Source organism: Oncorhynchus gorbuscha, linkage group LG01 (genome assembly GCF_021184085.1).
Source record: "Oncorhynchus gorbuscha isolate QuinsamMale2020 ecotype Even-year linkage group LG01, OgorEven_v1.0, whole genome shotgun sequence".
Taxonomy (NCBI): domain Eukaryota; kingdom Metazoa; phylum Chordata; class Actinopteri; order Salmoniformes; family Salmonidae; genus Oncorhynchus; species Oncorhynchus gorbuscha.
In genome coordinates, this window is record NC_060173.1 from 15437715 (window position 1) to 15450927 (window position 13213).

The 13213-nt window shown below is 42.7% G+C and overlaps 3 protein-coding genes across 6 annotated transcripts in view; 1 reads left to right on the plus strand and 2 right to left on the minus strand.

Moving 5' to 3' along the window:
* Positions 1–631, minus strand: part of poc1b (POC1 centriolar protein B) — a 71725-nt gene extending 71094 nt beyond the window's left edge. The window contains exon 1 of one of the 2 annotated variants that reach the window (XM_046345582.1): positions 139–555. In XM_046345582.1, the coding sequence (XP_046201538.1) occupies positions 139–153 (15 nt within the window). In that variant the 5' untranslated portion in view covers positions 154–555. Of the gene's footprint in view, positions 1–138 lie in introns of both variants that reach the window. The other variant, XM_046345589.1, reaches the window with a different exon arrangement.
* cep41 (centrosomal protein 41) lies at positions 314–7699 on the plus strand. 3 transcript variants are annotated; one of them, XM_046345622.1, is made up of 11 exons: positions 499–758; positions 1403–1466; positions 1629–1676; positions 3753–3814; positions 3947–4016; positions 4670–4796; positions 5404–5573; positions 5940–6007; positions 6182–6296; positions 6382–6597; positions 7281–7699. In XM_046345622.1, exons 1-11 carry the CDS (start codon positions 726–728, stop codon positions 7406–7408), a joined length of 1101 nt encoding a protein of 366 aa, XP_046201578.1. In that variant the 5' UTR covers positions 499–725; the 3' UTR covers positions 7409–7699. The 3 variants fall into 3 exon arrangements, with proteins under 3 accessions (XP_046201585.1, XP_046201570.1, XP_046201578.1); XM_046345629.1 differs by lacking the exons at positions 499–758; positions 7281–7699 and adding an exon at positions 314–419 and having other exon boundaries at positions 6382–7041; XM_046345614.1 differs by lacking the exon at positions 7281–7699 and having other exon boundaries at positions 407–758; positions 6382–7041.
* Positions 7700–8379: 680 nt separating this feature from the next.
* Positions 8380–13140, minus strand: LOC124033578 (carboxypeptidase A1-like). The gene is made up of 11 exons (XM_046345643.1): positions 12071–13140; positions 11713–11794; positions 11253–11387; positions 10956–11060; positions 10694–10795; positions 10494–10595; positions 9959–10069; positions 9699–9789; positions 9218–9417; positions 8898–8982; positions 8380–8771 (listed from the first exon to the last, which is right to left on the minus strand). Exons 1-11 carry the CDS (start codon positions 12133–12135, stop codon positions 8584–8586), a joined length of 1266 nt encoding a protein of 421 aa, XP_046201599.1. The 5' UTR covers positions 12136–13140; the 3' UTR covers positions 8380–8583.
* Between the last annotated feature and the right edge of the window lie 73 nt (positions 13141–13213).

Genomic DNA, 13213 nt, shown 5'->3' on the forward strand with positions numbered 1-13213 from the left:
ATAAGATACTAGACAGCTAGTTAAATCCTATTAGCTAACTACCTTTCAGATAACTAGCTAGCATGCTTATCGGAAGGGCAGTCAAGCTTTAGTTAGCTCGCGCCACCGATATAATACCAAAGTAAGCAGCACACTTACCATAACTGATGCCATTTAATGCATTGATTACGATAATCCTTACATTTGCGGTGCATTTGATTTTTGAAAGATTAGCGGGGAAAGTTGGTGCATCCAACTCATGACTTCCATCTGTCTGCCAGTCAAAGTGAAAAACATAGTGCACGCCCAATTCCTCAGACTTTGCTAGTCGAGCGCCGATACGCTAATCAGCCAACTTTTATCAACATACAAACACGACTTTGGCTCATGCAGTTGACCTTAATCAATTCCACAGAAGCCTTGGTTAAAATCAGCTAAATGTAGTGAAGTTGTTGTTAGTTAATTGCTACTAGCAACCACTGAGCTGTAATAAGAACTAGCAACTCTATATTTAGGAGAGACATGCCGCACATTTGCTAGAGCAACAGCCGCGAGAAAAAGAAACAACCAGGGAGGAGTTAAGCGTATTCTGCTGCTACGCAACTACATCAAACTGTGGAACGGTAGAAACCGACATCGTTAAAACAGCGTCATTGATTGGTCAATGGTTGCTCTCGGCTCAATCAGCGCCAAGTTTGTTAAACTTGGAACTTTGGGTCTGGTTTTTCTCTATTCCGTTTGAAAATATGTCGACAAAGAGCAGTATTGGCAACACGGAGGTAAATATAGCAAGCTATAGTTTTTAGCGAGTGGTACATGTAACAGCCCAGGTTGGTGGGTGGCAATGGTGCTGTTAGCTATCAAGGCATTGCCAAGCCAACAGTGTTTCTGTTGAGCAGTAACGTTAACCCCTTCTGCTGTTTGTAACGATATTAGCTAGTTAAATTAGTTGATTGAGGGAAACGTTACGTAACTATTTTAGCCATCATAGCTAGCTAACGTTAGATCTTCGGTCATCAAATTAGCTAACTACTGTAGCTAGCTAACGTTAGCATGGTATGCTTCCAAAACGTGTATTTTTAATGAGCTAATGTTAGCTAGTTTCCTGGGTTGACCTGACAGACATTTACATTTCATAAACATGACTAACATATACTAAACATGGAAGGGTATGACCACGGATAAAACAAGGAATATTTGGTATGACTATGACAGAACAGTTCAGCTGCTGAAAGGGCTGCTTTGTCCAGTGGCAGACACTGCTAACTAGAGTTAGCTAGGCCTTTATGTAGGCTCACTGGAGAAATCCTATCTCAATGGGTAATGTAATGTGCTTAATGTTTTCAACAGCTTAGTAAAAAAGGAAGTAGCTACCATGACAACACAGCAAATCACAAATGTTTGTGTATTCCCCAACTCACAGTACATGAAAAGGAGAATACCTCAGAACCCCAAATATCAACATGTGAGGACAAGGCTTGACACAGGTATTATTCCACAACTCAGGTTATTCAAGTGTTCTAGCATTGGCTACCAGTGCCAAAGGACTCAGATGCATCATATTTATTGACATTTATCAGTAGATTGTATTGATGTATACATAAGCAAAGATTATCTTAAATGTTGTGAAACCTGTTGTCATTTGAAAGGATGCAGCCTGACGAAGTATGTGGAGAGGCTGGAGGAGATAAAGAAAAGTAAGTTACATTTCATTACAGACTTTTGAGATTGGGTCAGGGCGGTTAAGAAATCTTAACTTCCGAGTGCAGCGGTCTAAGGCACTGCATCGCATTACAACCGGCCGTGATCGGGAGTGCCATAGGGCGGCGCATAATTGGCCCAGCGTTGTCCGAGTTAGGGGAGGGTTTGGCCGGGGTAGGCTGTCATTGTAAATAAGAATTTGTTCTTAACTGACTTGCCTAGTTAAATCAAATTAAAATGTACAATTAAAAGGGAGTTGAGTGGCGACAAGTGTGGGCGGACTGGAGTTCCAACTACATCGAGCCACTGTCAGTCGATACTCGTAAACATTTAAAATCTTACCGTGTTCCTATGTTTGTCCTGAGTAAAGTCGGGTCTTTGTTTCTGGAAATCCATACTTTTTTATCACAAGTTTTGGTGCCATATTAGAGCAACAAAAATGTTGAAACCGGCGATGGTTGTATTTCACAAACGTTTTATTAAAAAGTTTGCATTTCAGCAAACCAAGAAAGGCCCGACTTTACACAAAACAAACATAGGTATGTAAGTGTTTAAGATTTTACAAGTTTCGACTGACAGCTACTCGATGTAGTCAGAACTCCAGTCCGCCCACACTCTTAGCCATTCAACTCCCCACTGGGCATGTAATTTCAACAAAAAAATTCAATGTCATGATGTTGAATCAACATGGAAACTGATTTGGATTTGCAAAAAGTAATCAACGTAAGGGTCTTTTTAACAGCCAACTTTTAACCTAAATCCAATGACATGGTGAAATGTTTTGTTAATTTTACATTTAATTAAAGTTAGTTGACAACTCAATCAAATGTTAATCAAAACTAGACATTGAAATGATTTCTTTGTACGGTGGGTCTCTTGAGAGGTGAGATTTCTCAACAATCTGCAGGGGGCCTCATTAGGCTTGTATTGGCTGAAATCTACAACATGACTGTCACAATTGGTTTTTAGCTCCAGTTCAATATTGCCAAACAGGTGTACCTGCATTTTGTCCCTATTACAAAAAAAAAAAAAGGAGCAGTGGACAGTGTTAGAAAATGCTGAGTTGCACCCCCCCTCAACTCAAGTAGCCTGTCTTTAAAGAACAGTTGTGGTCCACTATCACATTCTGTTTGGTGTTTTACTTCATGCACTTTCATGGGTAACTCGGAGAAGCCATGTCCTGCTGATATTTTACAACCTGGTTACTGGGGCTATCTGAGAGAATAAGCACTTTGTCTGTTGTGGCCATTTTGTTTCTGTTTCCTTCATTCGGCAGTGGGCGATTGTGGTGTTCATAATAATTTATCTGTCAGGGCTGATGTAGGAGGTATTAGGCTACATTGTGCGGGTGCCAACAGACAGAGACACTTTGGCCAATGTTAAAAGAGGGCTGAGCAGCCAGTATTGAGCACAGGTGTCTTACCATCTCCCCCAGAGCTGTAATGTTATGGAGATGTACACAATGGAGTTGAGATTTAGTGATATGTTGGGACAAGGGGAGGATGAGCAAAGGGTTGACATGCATGACCCAGGTGAGATATACTGGTGAGGAGCCTGAGATTGACTTGGTACTTGTAGGATAGTTGTAAGAGAGAATACTGGTGAGGGGCCTGAGATTGACTTGGTACTTGTAGGATAGTTGTAAGAGAATACTGGTGAGGGGCCTGAGATTGACTTGGTACTTGTAGGATAGTTGTAAGAGAGAATACTGGTGAGGAGCCTGAGATTGACTTGGTACTTGTAGGATAGTTGTAAAAGAGAATAATGGTGAGGGGCCAGAGATTGACTTGGTACTTGTAGGATAGTTGTAAGATAGAATACTGGTGAGGGGCCTGAGATTGACATGGTACTTGTAGGATAGTTGTAAGAGAGAATACTGGTGAGGGGTCTGAGATTGACTTGGTACTTGTAGGATAGTTGTAAGAGAGAATACTGGTGAGGGGTCTGAGATTGACTTGGTACTTGTAGGATGGTTGTAAGAGAGAATACTAGTTGTAAGAGAACATCCTCAGGGTTTCTCCATGTCTTTTGCTCTCATTATTTTGAGAGAAACTGAAAATGTATTTGATTAGATTACAGGTACAGAAAGGATGAACTCTTCAAAAGGCTTAAAGTTACAACATTTGCACAGTTGGTGAGTGAAACATTATTATGTCAGTGATGGCAAAGACATGTTTTTTATTCTCAGTTACATCTGCTTTTTTGTTTTCATGGAAGTAGCCTACATGTTATTCAATCACTTTATCTTATTATGTTTTTAAATCAGGTAATTCAGGTAGCATCGGTTTCGGACCTGAATGAAAGTGTGAGTGATGGAGAAACACCAAGGCTGGAAGGTAAGAATATTTTGGGGGGACAAATAGGGCGCTATTGATGTTTTGTACCATTATCGATTTGATCTGGAGCCCCAGTTTACATTTTTTAATTAACTGAGAATTCCCATCAACTCTTGAGTCAAATCAAAATGTTCTTCGTAAACAATAGGTGTAGACTAACAGTGAAATACGTACTTACGTGTCCTTTTTCAACAATGCAGAGTTCAATATATAAAATGGAAATAGTGACATGAGGAGTAAATACACAGTGAATAATGAATAACATGGCCATATACAGGGAGTACTACTACCAAGTCAATGTGCAAGGGTACAAGGTAATTGAGGTAGCTATGCGCATATGGGTAGGGTTAAAATGACTAGGCAACAGGATAAATAATAGACCGTAGTAGCAGCGGGTAACCATTTTGATTAGCTCTTTAGCAGTCTGGTTTAGCAGTCTTATTTGGGGATAGAAGCTCTTCGGGTTCCTTTGGGTTCCAGACTTGGTGCACTGGTACTGCTTGCCATACGGTAGCAGAGAGAACAGTCTGTGACTGGAGTCTTTGACAATTTTTAGGACCTTCCTGCAGTTGCCTTCAACATTGATTTGAATGAACATTGAGGCAGTACTGTAACTGTACAGCAACATCACTATGCTTTATTTCCACCTGAAGCCGACATGGAGCGTCTGTCTGAGCAGACCAACGGTTCCCCCCTGCCTACGCCCACACCTGCTCAGTTCTTCGACAACAACAATGACGCAGGGGACGCTGGCTACTCCCCCAGGTCGACACTTCAAAGGTAACTCCCAGCACCCCACTTTGAGCAGCATCACACACACCAGGATTTTCCATTTTCCCTACCAACGACACACCTGTTCTCAATGACTTCCACTGATGTGTACTCTCACTCAAAGCCCACATACATAACCACAACCCATAACCAAAGGCACAGCTGTATCCCTCTCAGCATTCAACCCACACATCTATCTGAATATCCCAGCAGAGTTCTCTCCCCCTCGACAACCCTCCTACCCCTTCATTGTGTACGATATTTGATAGCAGCTTTTTCCCTAGGGTCAAAGCTCCGTTGCCCCCTCACTAGAACAGAAGGTTGTAACTCTATCGCCTCCCTGGGGCCTCCCTAAAACCATGGCATTAGATCACCTTCACTGGCAAGCTAAACCTCCACAGCCTGGCTAAAGTGACAGAGCTGGGATTGTACAGAGTTGAGCTCAGTTCCATTTGGAATACTGTAACTGATGATTGCAATGTCAGACATTATAGAATGAAAATTATGTCATTCACAATATACTCTCAATATTTTGAGTTGGAATGTTTGTTTTTTCACATACAGAAAAAGTGTCCCTGACCCGTGTATACCCTGTCACTTTTGACTCTCACTACAGTGTAATAAGCGGGGTGGGAGAGCTGGATCTGGATAAGAACGGTCAGAAGACAGTGACTCTGACAACCGTGTCCAGCCCTCGGCTTCCAGATGGACCCTACCCAGACTGTCCCTACCTGCTGCTGGACGTCAGGGACAGAGAGCAGTACGACCAGTGTCACATCATCAGCGGTAGGTGGACCATAGAAGTACAATGAATAGAAATCTAATTCCAGACATAGAATGAATAGATTTCAGACACTATACATATAATTAATGGAATTCTGAGCCTTACCCCACCAGGGGCTTTGTAAATGGATAGTATATCTGAAATGAAAATGATATCCATCATCAGGATTGCTATTTCATGATATCATCTTTAGAATTGAAATTATATTGGCCAGAACTTCGTAACCAGAGTTGCAAATGGTGGCAGTAGTTATGAAACTTATAGGACAGGATATTAACTGTTTGTCCTTGATGGTATTTTTTTAGGAGGCTTTTCACTCCAATGTAATACTGTACATATTTGTGACATCTCACTTTTTTTTCCCTCAGCATACAGTTACCCCATCGCAACCCTCTCAAGAACAATGAATCCCTACACCAAGGAGGTGCTGGATTATGTATCCTTCCACCAAAACAAATAACTGTTATTATTATTTCATAACTCGCATTACCAGGCAATCTGAAATGGGCCAAAACACACTAGTAAAATATCCATATACTGTACATGTTTGAATATCCATTTGTTTGCTTCACTGTTGTACTGTGATCCCATTAATCTTGACTTGATGTAGAAAAATGTTTCTGGTAAGATCATCATGGTATATGATGAGGATGAGAGGATAGCTGCCCAGGCAGCCACTGCCATGTGTGAACGGGGCTTCCAGAACCTCTTCATGCTATCTGGAGGTCAGTTGATGTTGTATTGTGGGCAAGTAATAGCTCAAGTGGAAGCTTTGGAATCAGTGCAATGTCACACTCCACTGCCCCCCAGGCCTGAAGGTGATTGCGCAGAAGTTTCCAGAGGGGATGACAACAGGCACCATCCCGGCATCGTGCCTCCCGTCTCCCAAGGTGACAGTGGGCAGGAAGCGCTACACCCACAGGCAGGTTTTCATGCCAGCCGATAGGAAGTGGAGGTTCACTTCAGACGACTTGGCCAACATCCAGGCACACTTGGAGGAGATGCTCGTTCCCTCGGACACCAACAGTAAGGCACATTTAACAGCTAACAGGCTCACAGAAAAGACCGTTCAGACTCCAACGGGAAGGCTATGCCAACAGCTAACTGACTCCAACAGGAAAGCATCACTCCCTGATCTGTTGCTTTGGGTAGTAACAACAACCTACCAGTAGATGGTGGTAAAATGTAGAAAAAGCAAACAGCTGGGATGGACCTTTGGTAGCCCCCTCCCACACACACACCTTGTGCAACATTTTAGTGGCCCCCCTCTTGATGGTGAATAGAAATATACAATTTAAAGATAATTTCCTGCAATTCTACACGTTTTGCCATGAATTATGCCATGTAATATGGTATATGAATGACAATGACTAACAAAATCAACAGGGGGCCCCTGAGGGCAGGGCACTGCCCTGTGTTTAGATAGTCTAGTCAGCTAACTACCAATATAAAAATTGGCTAATTTAGTGACTGACATAACAAGAAAAACTGCTGTATGATGCACAAACACATTCCAAAATTGCACCTGGTCTATTCTACTATTCCTAAGCGACCGCTTATGCCTGGAGCCAGCTGGGTGTTTGTTCCAGCCCTAAACACCCCATTAGCTCAAAGGGTTGGCCACTCTTGACAATGACGTAGAGAATCATTTCCTGAAAGCATGTTACTTTTTAGAGATGTGTGACTGTCTTTGTGTGTGCGTTTTCTAGGCCGGTTCAGCAGCCGCATGTCCACCAGCAGTGCCCAGTCCAAAGCATCCAGCGCTCGGAGTCTACACACTTCCTCTTTAGCCGGCTCTGAAACCGCCAGATCCCAGAGCAGCCGACCGTGGAAATAACCCTTAACACAAATAAAGTCTTATTTCACTACCACCCCCCATGTGCCCCTCTGTGAAAGGGCCACCCCCCCCTCCCCCAGGGATACCCAACTGTTGTCCTCAGTGGCCCAAATCTGCTTTATTGTAGGATAATAGTAATTGGTGTGTTGATTTTGAATTTGTTGCACAATGAATATAAAAAAATGTCATCAGTGATCGTAAGATGATAATTTATGTATTTGCCTTGCACTCAATTATCATAAACTCGCAGATGTTGCTTTCCTAAAATGACTTCAGTCCGCGCTCTGGCTGTCATTGATAAAAACCAGTCAGCCATTGATCGTGTCCATCTCCATCAACCCTCATTAACTTAAGGTCATTTCACTTGGTAGCAGGGTACTAAAATTATATCCCATATGCTTTGTTGTACATTACAAATAACCAGAGGTGATGATTGTTGTTCGAGGGCATTCTCTATTTTAGGAGGTGAAATGTAATATTTTTTTATGTGATATTGTGATATAATGAAGTGAGATGCTCAGAAGCACTACATGTTTGTGTCTGTTCTCATAAGATTTGGTGATGTCATGCAGCCTATGATGAAACATCATCATGGTGGAGAAGGGCATTGTGGGGTGGTAGTCATGGTTACCCCGAGGAGAACATCTTAATACGTCCGATAAATGTGAAACAGTATTTGTGCTTTGAGGTTGTGAACTTTGTATTTTCTTTGTCAGCGATTTTTGGGGTGAAGATGAATTGCAGGGTCTTGTGCATTTACTGTAAAACGTGGTCTTTGGAGGAGTACAATACCTTTGAGGCTGACGTCTGGCCTGTTTGTGTATATCAGATGCAAGACAACTGTTGTTTCTACTCCTGACAATGAACACATTAACTGTCCGTCATTACGCTCCATCCATTAAACTGGTTGGTCTCAGTTTAGTTTTTGTATATTAAATAAAACGCACAATGTATATTCTGATGTGAACTGGTCATTTTGTTGAGCATTTTACTGATGTGATTTCTAGTGCACTCTTGTGGACTGGATGGTATCATCAGCTTGAGCTAGATACTGTATATCTACAACAGTATAGACAAACATAACTTTGTTTTACACAGGCATTCACATGACTGTATCAAAGAGATATACAATTGGTTAATCTGGACAGTATACTGTAGTTGTCATGGTGACCCCTCTAGTTGGTGTTGTCCTTGGTGTGCTCCATGATGGCCATCAGAGCTAGCCAAGCCTCCTTGGCAGTAGGGATGATCTGATTGGCTGGCAGGATGAAACCATAGCGACCGGTGTCTCTCAGCTCGAAGGTGTAGGAGTACTTGATGCCCTGGTTGTAGGACCAGTCAATACTGATGCCACTGGCTCGGTCTAGTGGGAGATAAGCACATTATTTGAATACGTTCCTGTATTAGACCTTGTGGCTGTATTGAGCCTAAGATGTAGCCTTTCATGTATTTTTAGTGACTTCGTGAAAGTGAGTGGCCCGTCACTTACATATGGTGGTCATGACGCTGCCGTATCTGAAGGAGGTTCCGTACAGGCTAGCCAGGCCAGTGATGGCCTTCCTAGCCAGGTCGTGCTGTGGGTGAAATGTAAAATAACATCAAGAGACCTGTACAGCTTTTGACAATTTATTTTCGATGGCAAAACGTTTCCTTTTTGTGTACACTGAACTTGACCTGTCAAAGGCCTTAAGCAAAACCAGTTGTACCCTGTTTGATTATATAAAAGTGCATTATTAGCTCACATACAGATGACTGAGACATGGCTAAGGGCCAAGGGGAAGGCAGGAAGCCTGTCTCTGCCAGACTCACCAGTTCTCTCTGGTCGTTGCAAGGGGTTGCAGTGTAGCCGTAGGGGTACATGAGCCTCTGGGAGTAGCTGTGGATGTCGATGAAGGCCTTCAGGTTGCCATGAGACTTGACAAAGTCCACGATGGACTTGACCTCAGACTCTGAGTGAGCCTTGGGCCCGCGGTAAGTCTGATCGCAGGGGTTACCGCTAGAGCCAGCGGCTTGGGAAAAAGAGTTGAATACAACCAACATCAGGCCAAGGACAGTCCAATCACAACATTGACACACTTCCTTTAAACTGTAAGTCACCATAGGGGAGGAGATCATTTTCTCAACAACAACAAAAACAATGTATTTAAGCCTGACTATTAAATAAGGCAGAATCCTGGGGATCCCAAGGAGTTCACGCCCTTGTCGTAAGGCAACCTGTATTGTGGACAATTTATGCAATTTTAAACAATGTGTCAAGCATCATTCAAGAAGCCGATAGAAGACAGCTTACTTCCAAAACCAGCATCCCAGTTCCTGTTGAGGTCAGTTCCATCACAAGAAGAGCCAGGGTTTGGCTTCCTGGTCTTACGCCACATACGGTTCTGTGGAACATAAAAGGTCAACATATTCAATGGTTTGGTAAGTATCCATGCGCATTCAATCTGACTGACACAATGAATGAATGAATGAATGAAGCATCATCTGCCATTACAGAGGATTGGTGGATTGATTATTAATAATAAATACACATTTTTGCTGTTCGGAACTCACAGTTTTGTGGCTGTAGTTGTAGCCATCTGGGTTGGTCACAATCTCCAGGAAGATGTCCATGTTGTCCAGGATGGCAGTGAGTGCGGCGTCACGTCCGTAGTCAGTCACAATCTGGTGGTCATTGAAACAGAAATATCTATGCACATTATCATACTGAACAGAGAATACCTGGGCTCAAGGGGGCCAATTCAGCAACCTGTGGGAGTAGGAACGTCCCAGTGGGTATTCAGAACCGGAATTGCCCGTGATGGGTATAAAGAGACTTAACTCCCTTCATGAGCACTGGGGTTGGATTCCTCTACATGAGTCACAAGCCAAACTCCAGTTTGCTTTTAAGCACAGCAAATATACTGTAATATATACTGTAATGACCCTCTAGCTTTCATAACACATTTTCCAATGGCCCTATAGCCTTCTTTACACTATAATTGCTATTCTTAGCAGAAAACAGGAGTTTGCATTGTGACTCGTGAGCATGTGGGGGAATCTAACCCAGGGGCTCTGACTGGAAAGAATGAGACTAGAAGTTGATCACCTTCTTGGCGAACCAGGTGCCACTAGCCTGAGTGATCCATTCTCTGGAGTGGATTCCAGTGTTAATCCAGATGCCACGACGGTTGGTGCCACCAGTGCTAAACTATATGAGAGAGAAGGGGAGCATTAACTTTATCAGGTGCAAAGAAAATCCATGATAATGTTCAAACACCAAAAAAGTATTGAAAAACGATAACTTACTTTGAGCACATTCAGAGGGCGGCCCTCATAGCTCTGACCAATCACGATCTTGCTGACCAGTTTGGGGTTCTCAGCCACCAGCATGTCCTGAAAACTGTAGATCTGGAGAGAGAGAGAAATCATCTTTAATTTGAACCAAATAGCTCTGAGGACTGAAGTTTTAAAACAGGCCTGATATCATTGTTATAACAGTGTTATGACAGACGTTATAATAGCTGATAAGCAAGAACAGGTGGTCTTGACTGTGTGATTGGGCACTAACCTCATCCCCGTTGTGGTAGTTGGTGTAGTTGTACTCATCTGTGGTTCTGGGCTCAGTGGCACGTGCAGCACTCAGCCTCTGCTCCTTCTCCTCGTCCAACATAACCTGAGAGACAAGGGGCAAAAGGTTTCATACTGCTGATCACTCTCCTTGGTTCATTCAACGATGATTAGATTTCAGGGGGATAACTTTGGTGGCACCACAGTCTGTTCACTTATTACCTTAAGAATAACAATGACTTTAGAGGGGCAGATGAGCTCTCTTTCCTCCCCAGATGAGAATGGTGTCCTACTTCACCTGTAGGTCCTTGATCATGATGGAGTACGGGATGTCTTCAGTCTCCAGGAAGGCCTTGACGGTCTGCAGGCTGGTGAAGGGAACTCTGATGTCCACAGGAGTGGAGAGGTCAATGGGCTCCATCCACACATCCAGCTTGGAGAGAGGAGGGAGGAGAGTGGAGTGAAGGAGAGAGGAGAGAGAGGAAGGAGAGAGGATGGAGGAGAGAAGGAAGGAGAGAGGATGGAGGAGAAAGGAGAGAGAAGGGAGGAAAGAGGATGGAGGAGAGGGTAGAGGTAAGGGAGGAGAGAGGTAGGAGGAAAGGAACATGCAGATGAAAATAGAAAATGGACTGGTTGTACAGTTTGAGGGGTTCTGTTCTGATCATTCTACACTTGATTGTTTTCCCCTGAAATTCGTATTTATCAGAAATACATGAATCACATTATCTCATAGGATGATCACTGTTATCATTCCCAACCTGGAGATGTTCCATCTCAGCCATGTCCTTCAGGAGAGAGTGCTGGAACTCATCCTTCCCAGTGATACGAAGCACCTGGTGCCTTTAAAGATATTACAACAATGATGTTATCATCCCTAATAATTAGAATTAAGAGATGGGGAATCTTATAAAAAAAGGGTGTTTTAATCCATTTATGACAGTCAACAAATCATATGTCATTACCCTTTGCTCAGCTACCACTGCTGTTCACAACAAGTTGAAATCACTTAATCAGTCAATCAATCAGTCAATCAATCAAATTTATTTGTAAAGCCCTTTTTACATCAGCAGTTGTCACAAAGTGCTTTCTTTTCAGTACTGTTTGATGATCACTTACCCTTCAAAGGTCTCCTTGCCGATAACGGCCACAGACAGTGCAACCAAGACGAGCAGCACCTTCATCGTACCTAATACAGTAAAGGCAGTCAGAGCCACACACCCTGCCCGGCACTTTTTACCTTGGTTTGTAAGTTGATGTTATCTTCAGGTGTTTTCTCCTTCTGTTCTGTTTTCCACAACGACTCGGATGGAACACTGTTGGTATGTATTTGTGGAGCAGATTCTCAGAAGTTTGATGAAAATGGATGGACCAGATTGTCTAGTTTTTATCCTCCCATTCCATTTACACAGTTCGCCTGTGTTTGTATCCCTACACTGTAAAAGCTATGCCCCCAAGGGTCGCCACAACCTTTTTTGAGAACTGAGTCAGAGAGTCTATTTGAGCATATACTGTATACTCACACAAAGAAGAAAGGAGATGAGGAATAAGTCAACAAAGACTGTGTTTACACAGGCAGCCCAATTCAGATATTTTCCCCACTCGTAATTGGTCTTTTCACCAATGAGACCAGTTCTTTTGCCAATAATTGGGCAAAATATCAGAATTGGTCTGCTTGTGTCTCCTTTAAAGACATAAATCTGTCACCGATTATTTGTAGTTTATCTAACAAGCTAACTAATACAAACCACCGTACATGTACATTCAACCAGGTGAAATGTGTTTCCGATCGGTTAATCACACCCATTACCTTTCTAAACCATATGACCTGGGCAATCCAGCTGAACGTCTTTAAATCTTTGGTAGGCCGCAAGCCTTGGAGACAGAGAGACACCACAAACTGCTTTATATGGCACACCACTCCCTAGAAATGTCCACATTTCCCACGCCCAAAAGGGTGCTTATTTTCATTGGGAAAACCATAACCAGTTTTCTAGCATGGGCACCCTATGTGAGAGATACACATAAACAACTTATGCAACCCAAAATTATACAACATATGAACTTTACATTTTTCATTGGCGGAATCACTAAGTTGTCCAGTAGCAGTTCATGTCATCATTTGAGTTGGGAATATGAAGAATACAAAAATAGTTATCCTTACTTTAACAAGTGTAGAATGGTGAAATTGAATGCTGTACTCTCTTTGGACTAGTGTTCTTTTTTGTTGTAATACATTATAATGACCATGTTAAGACCTTC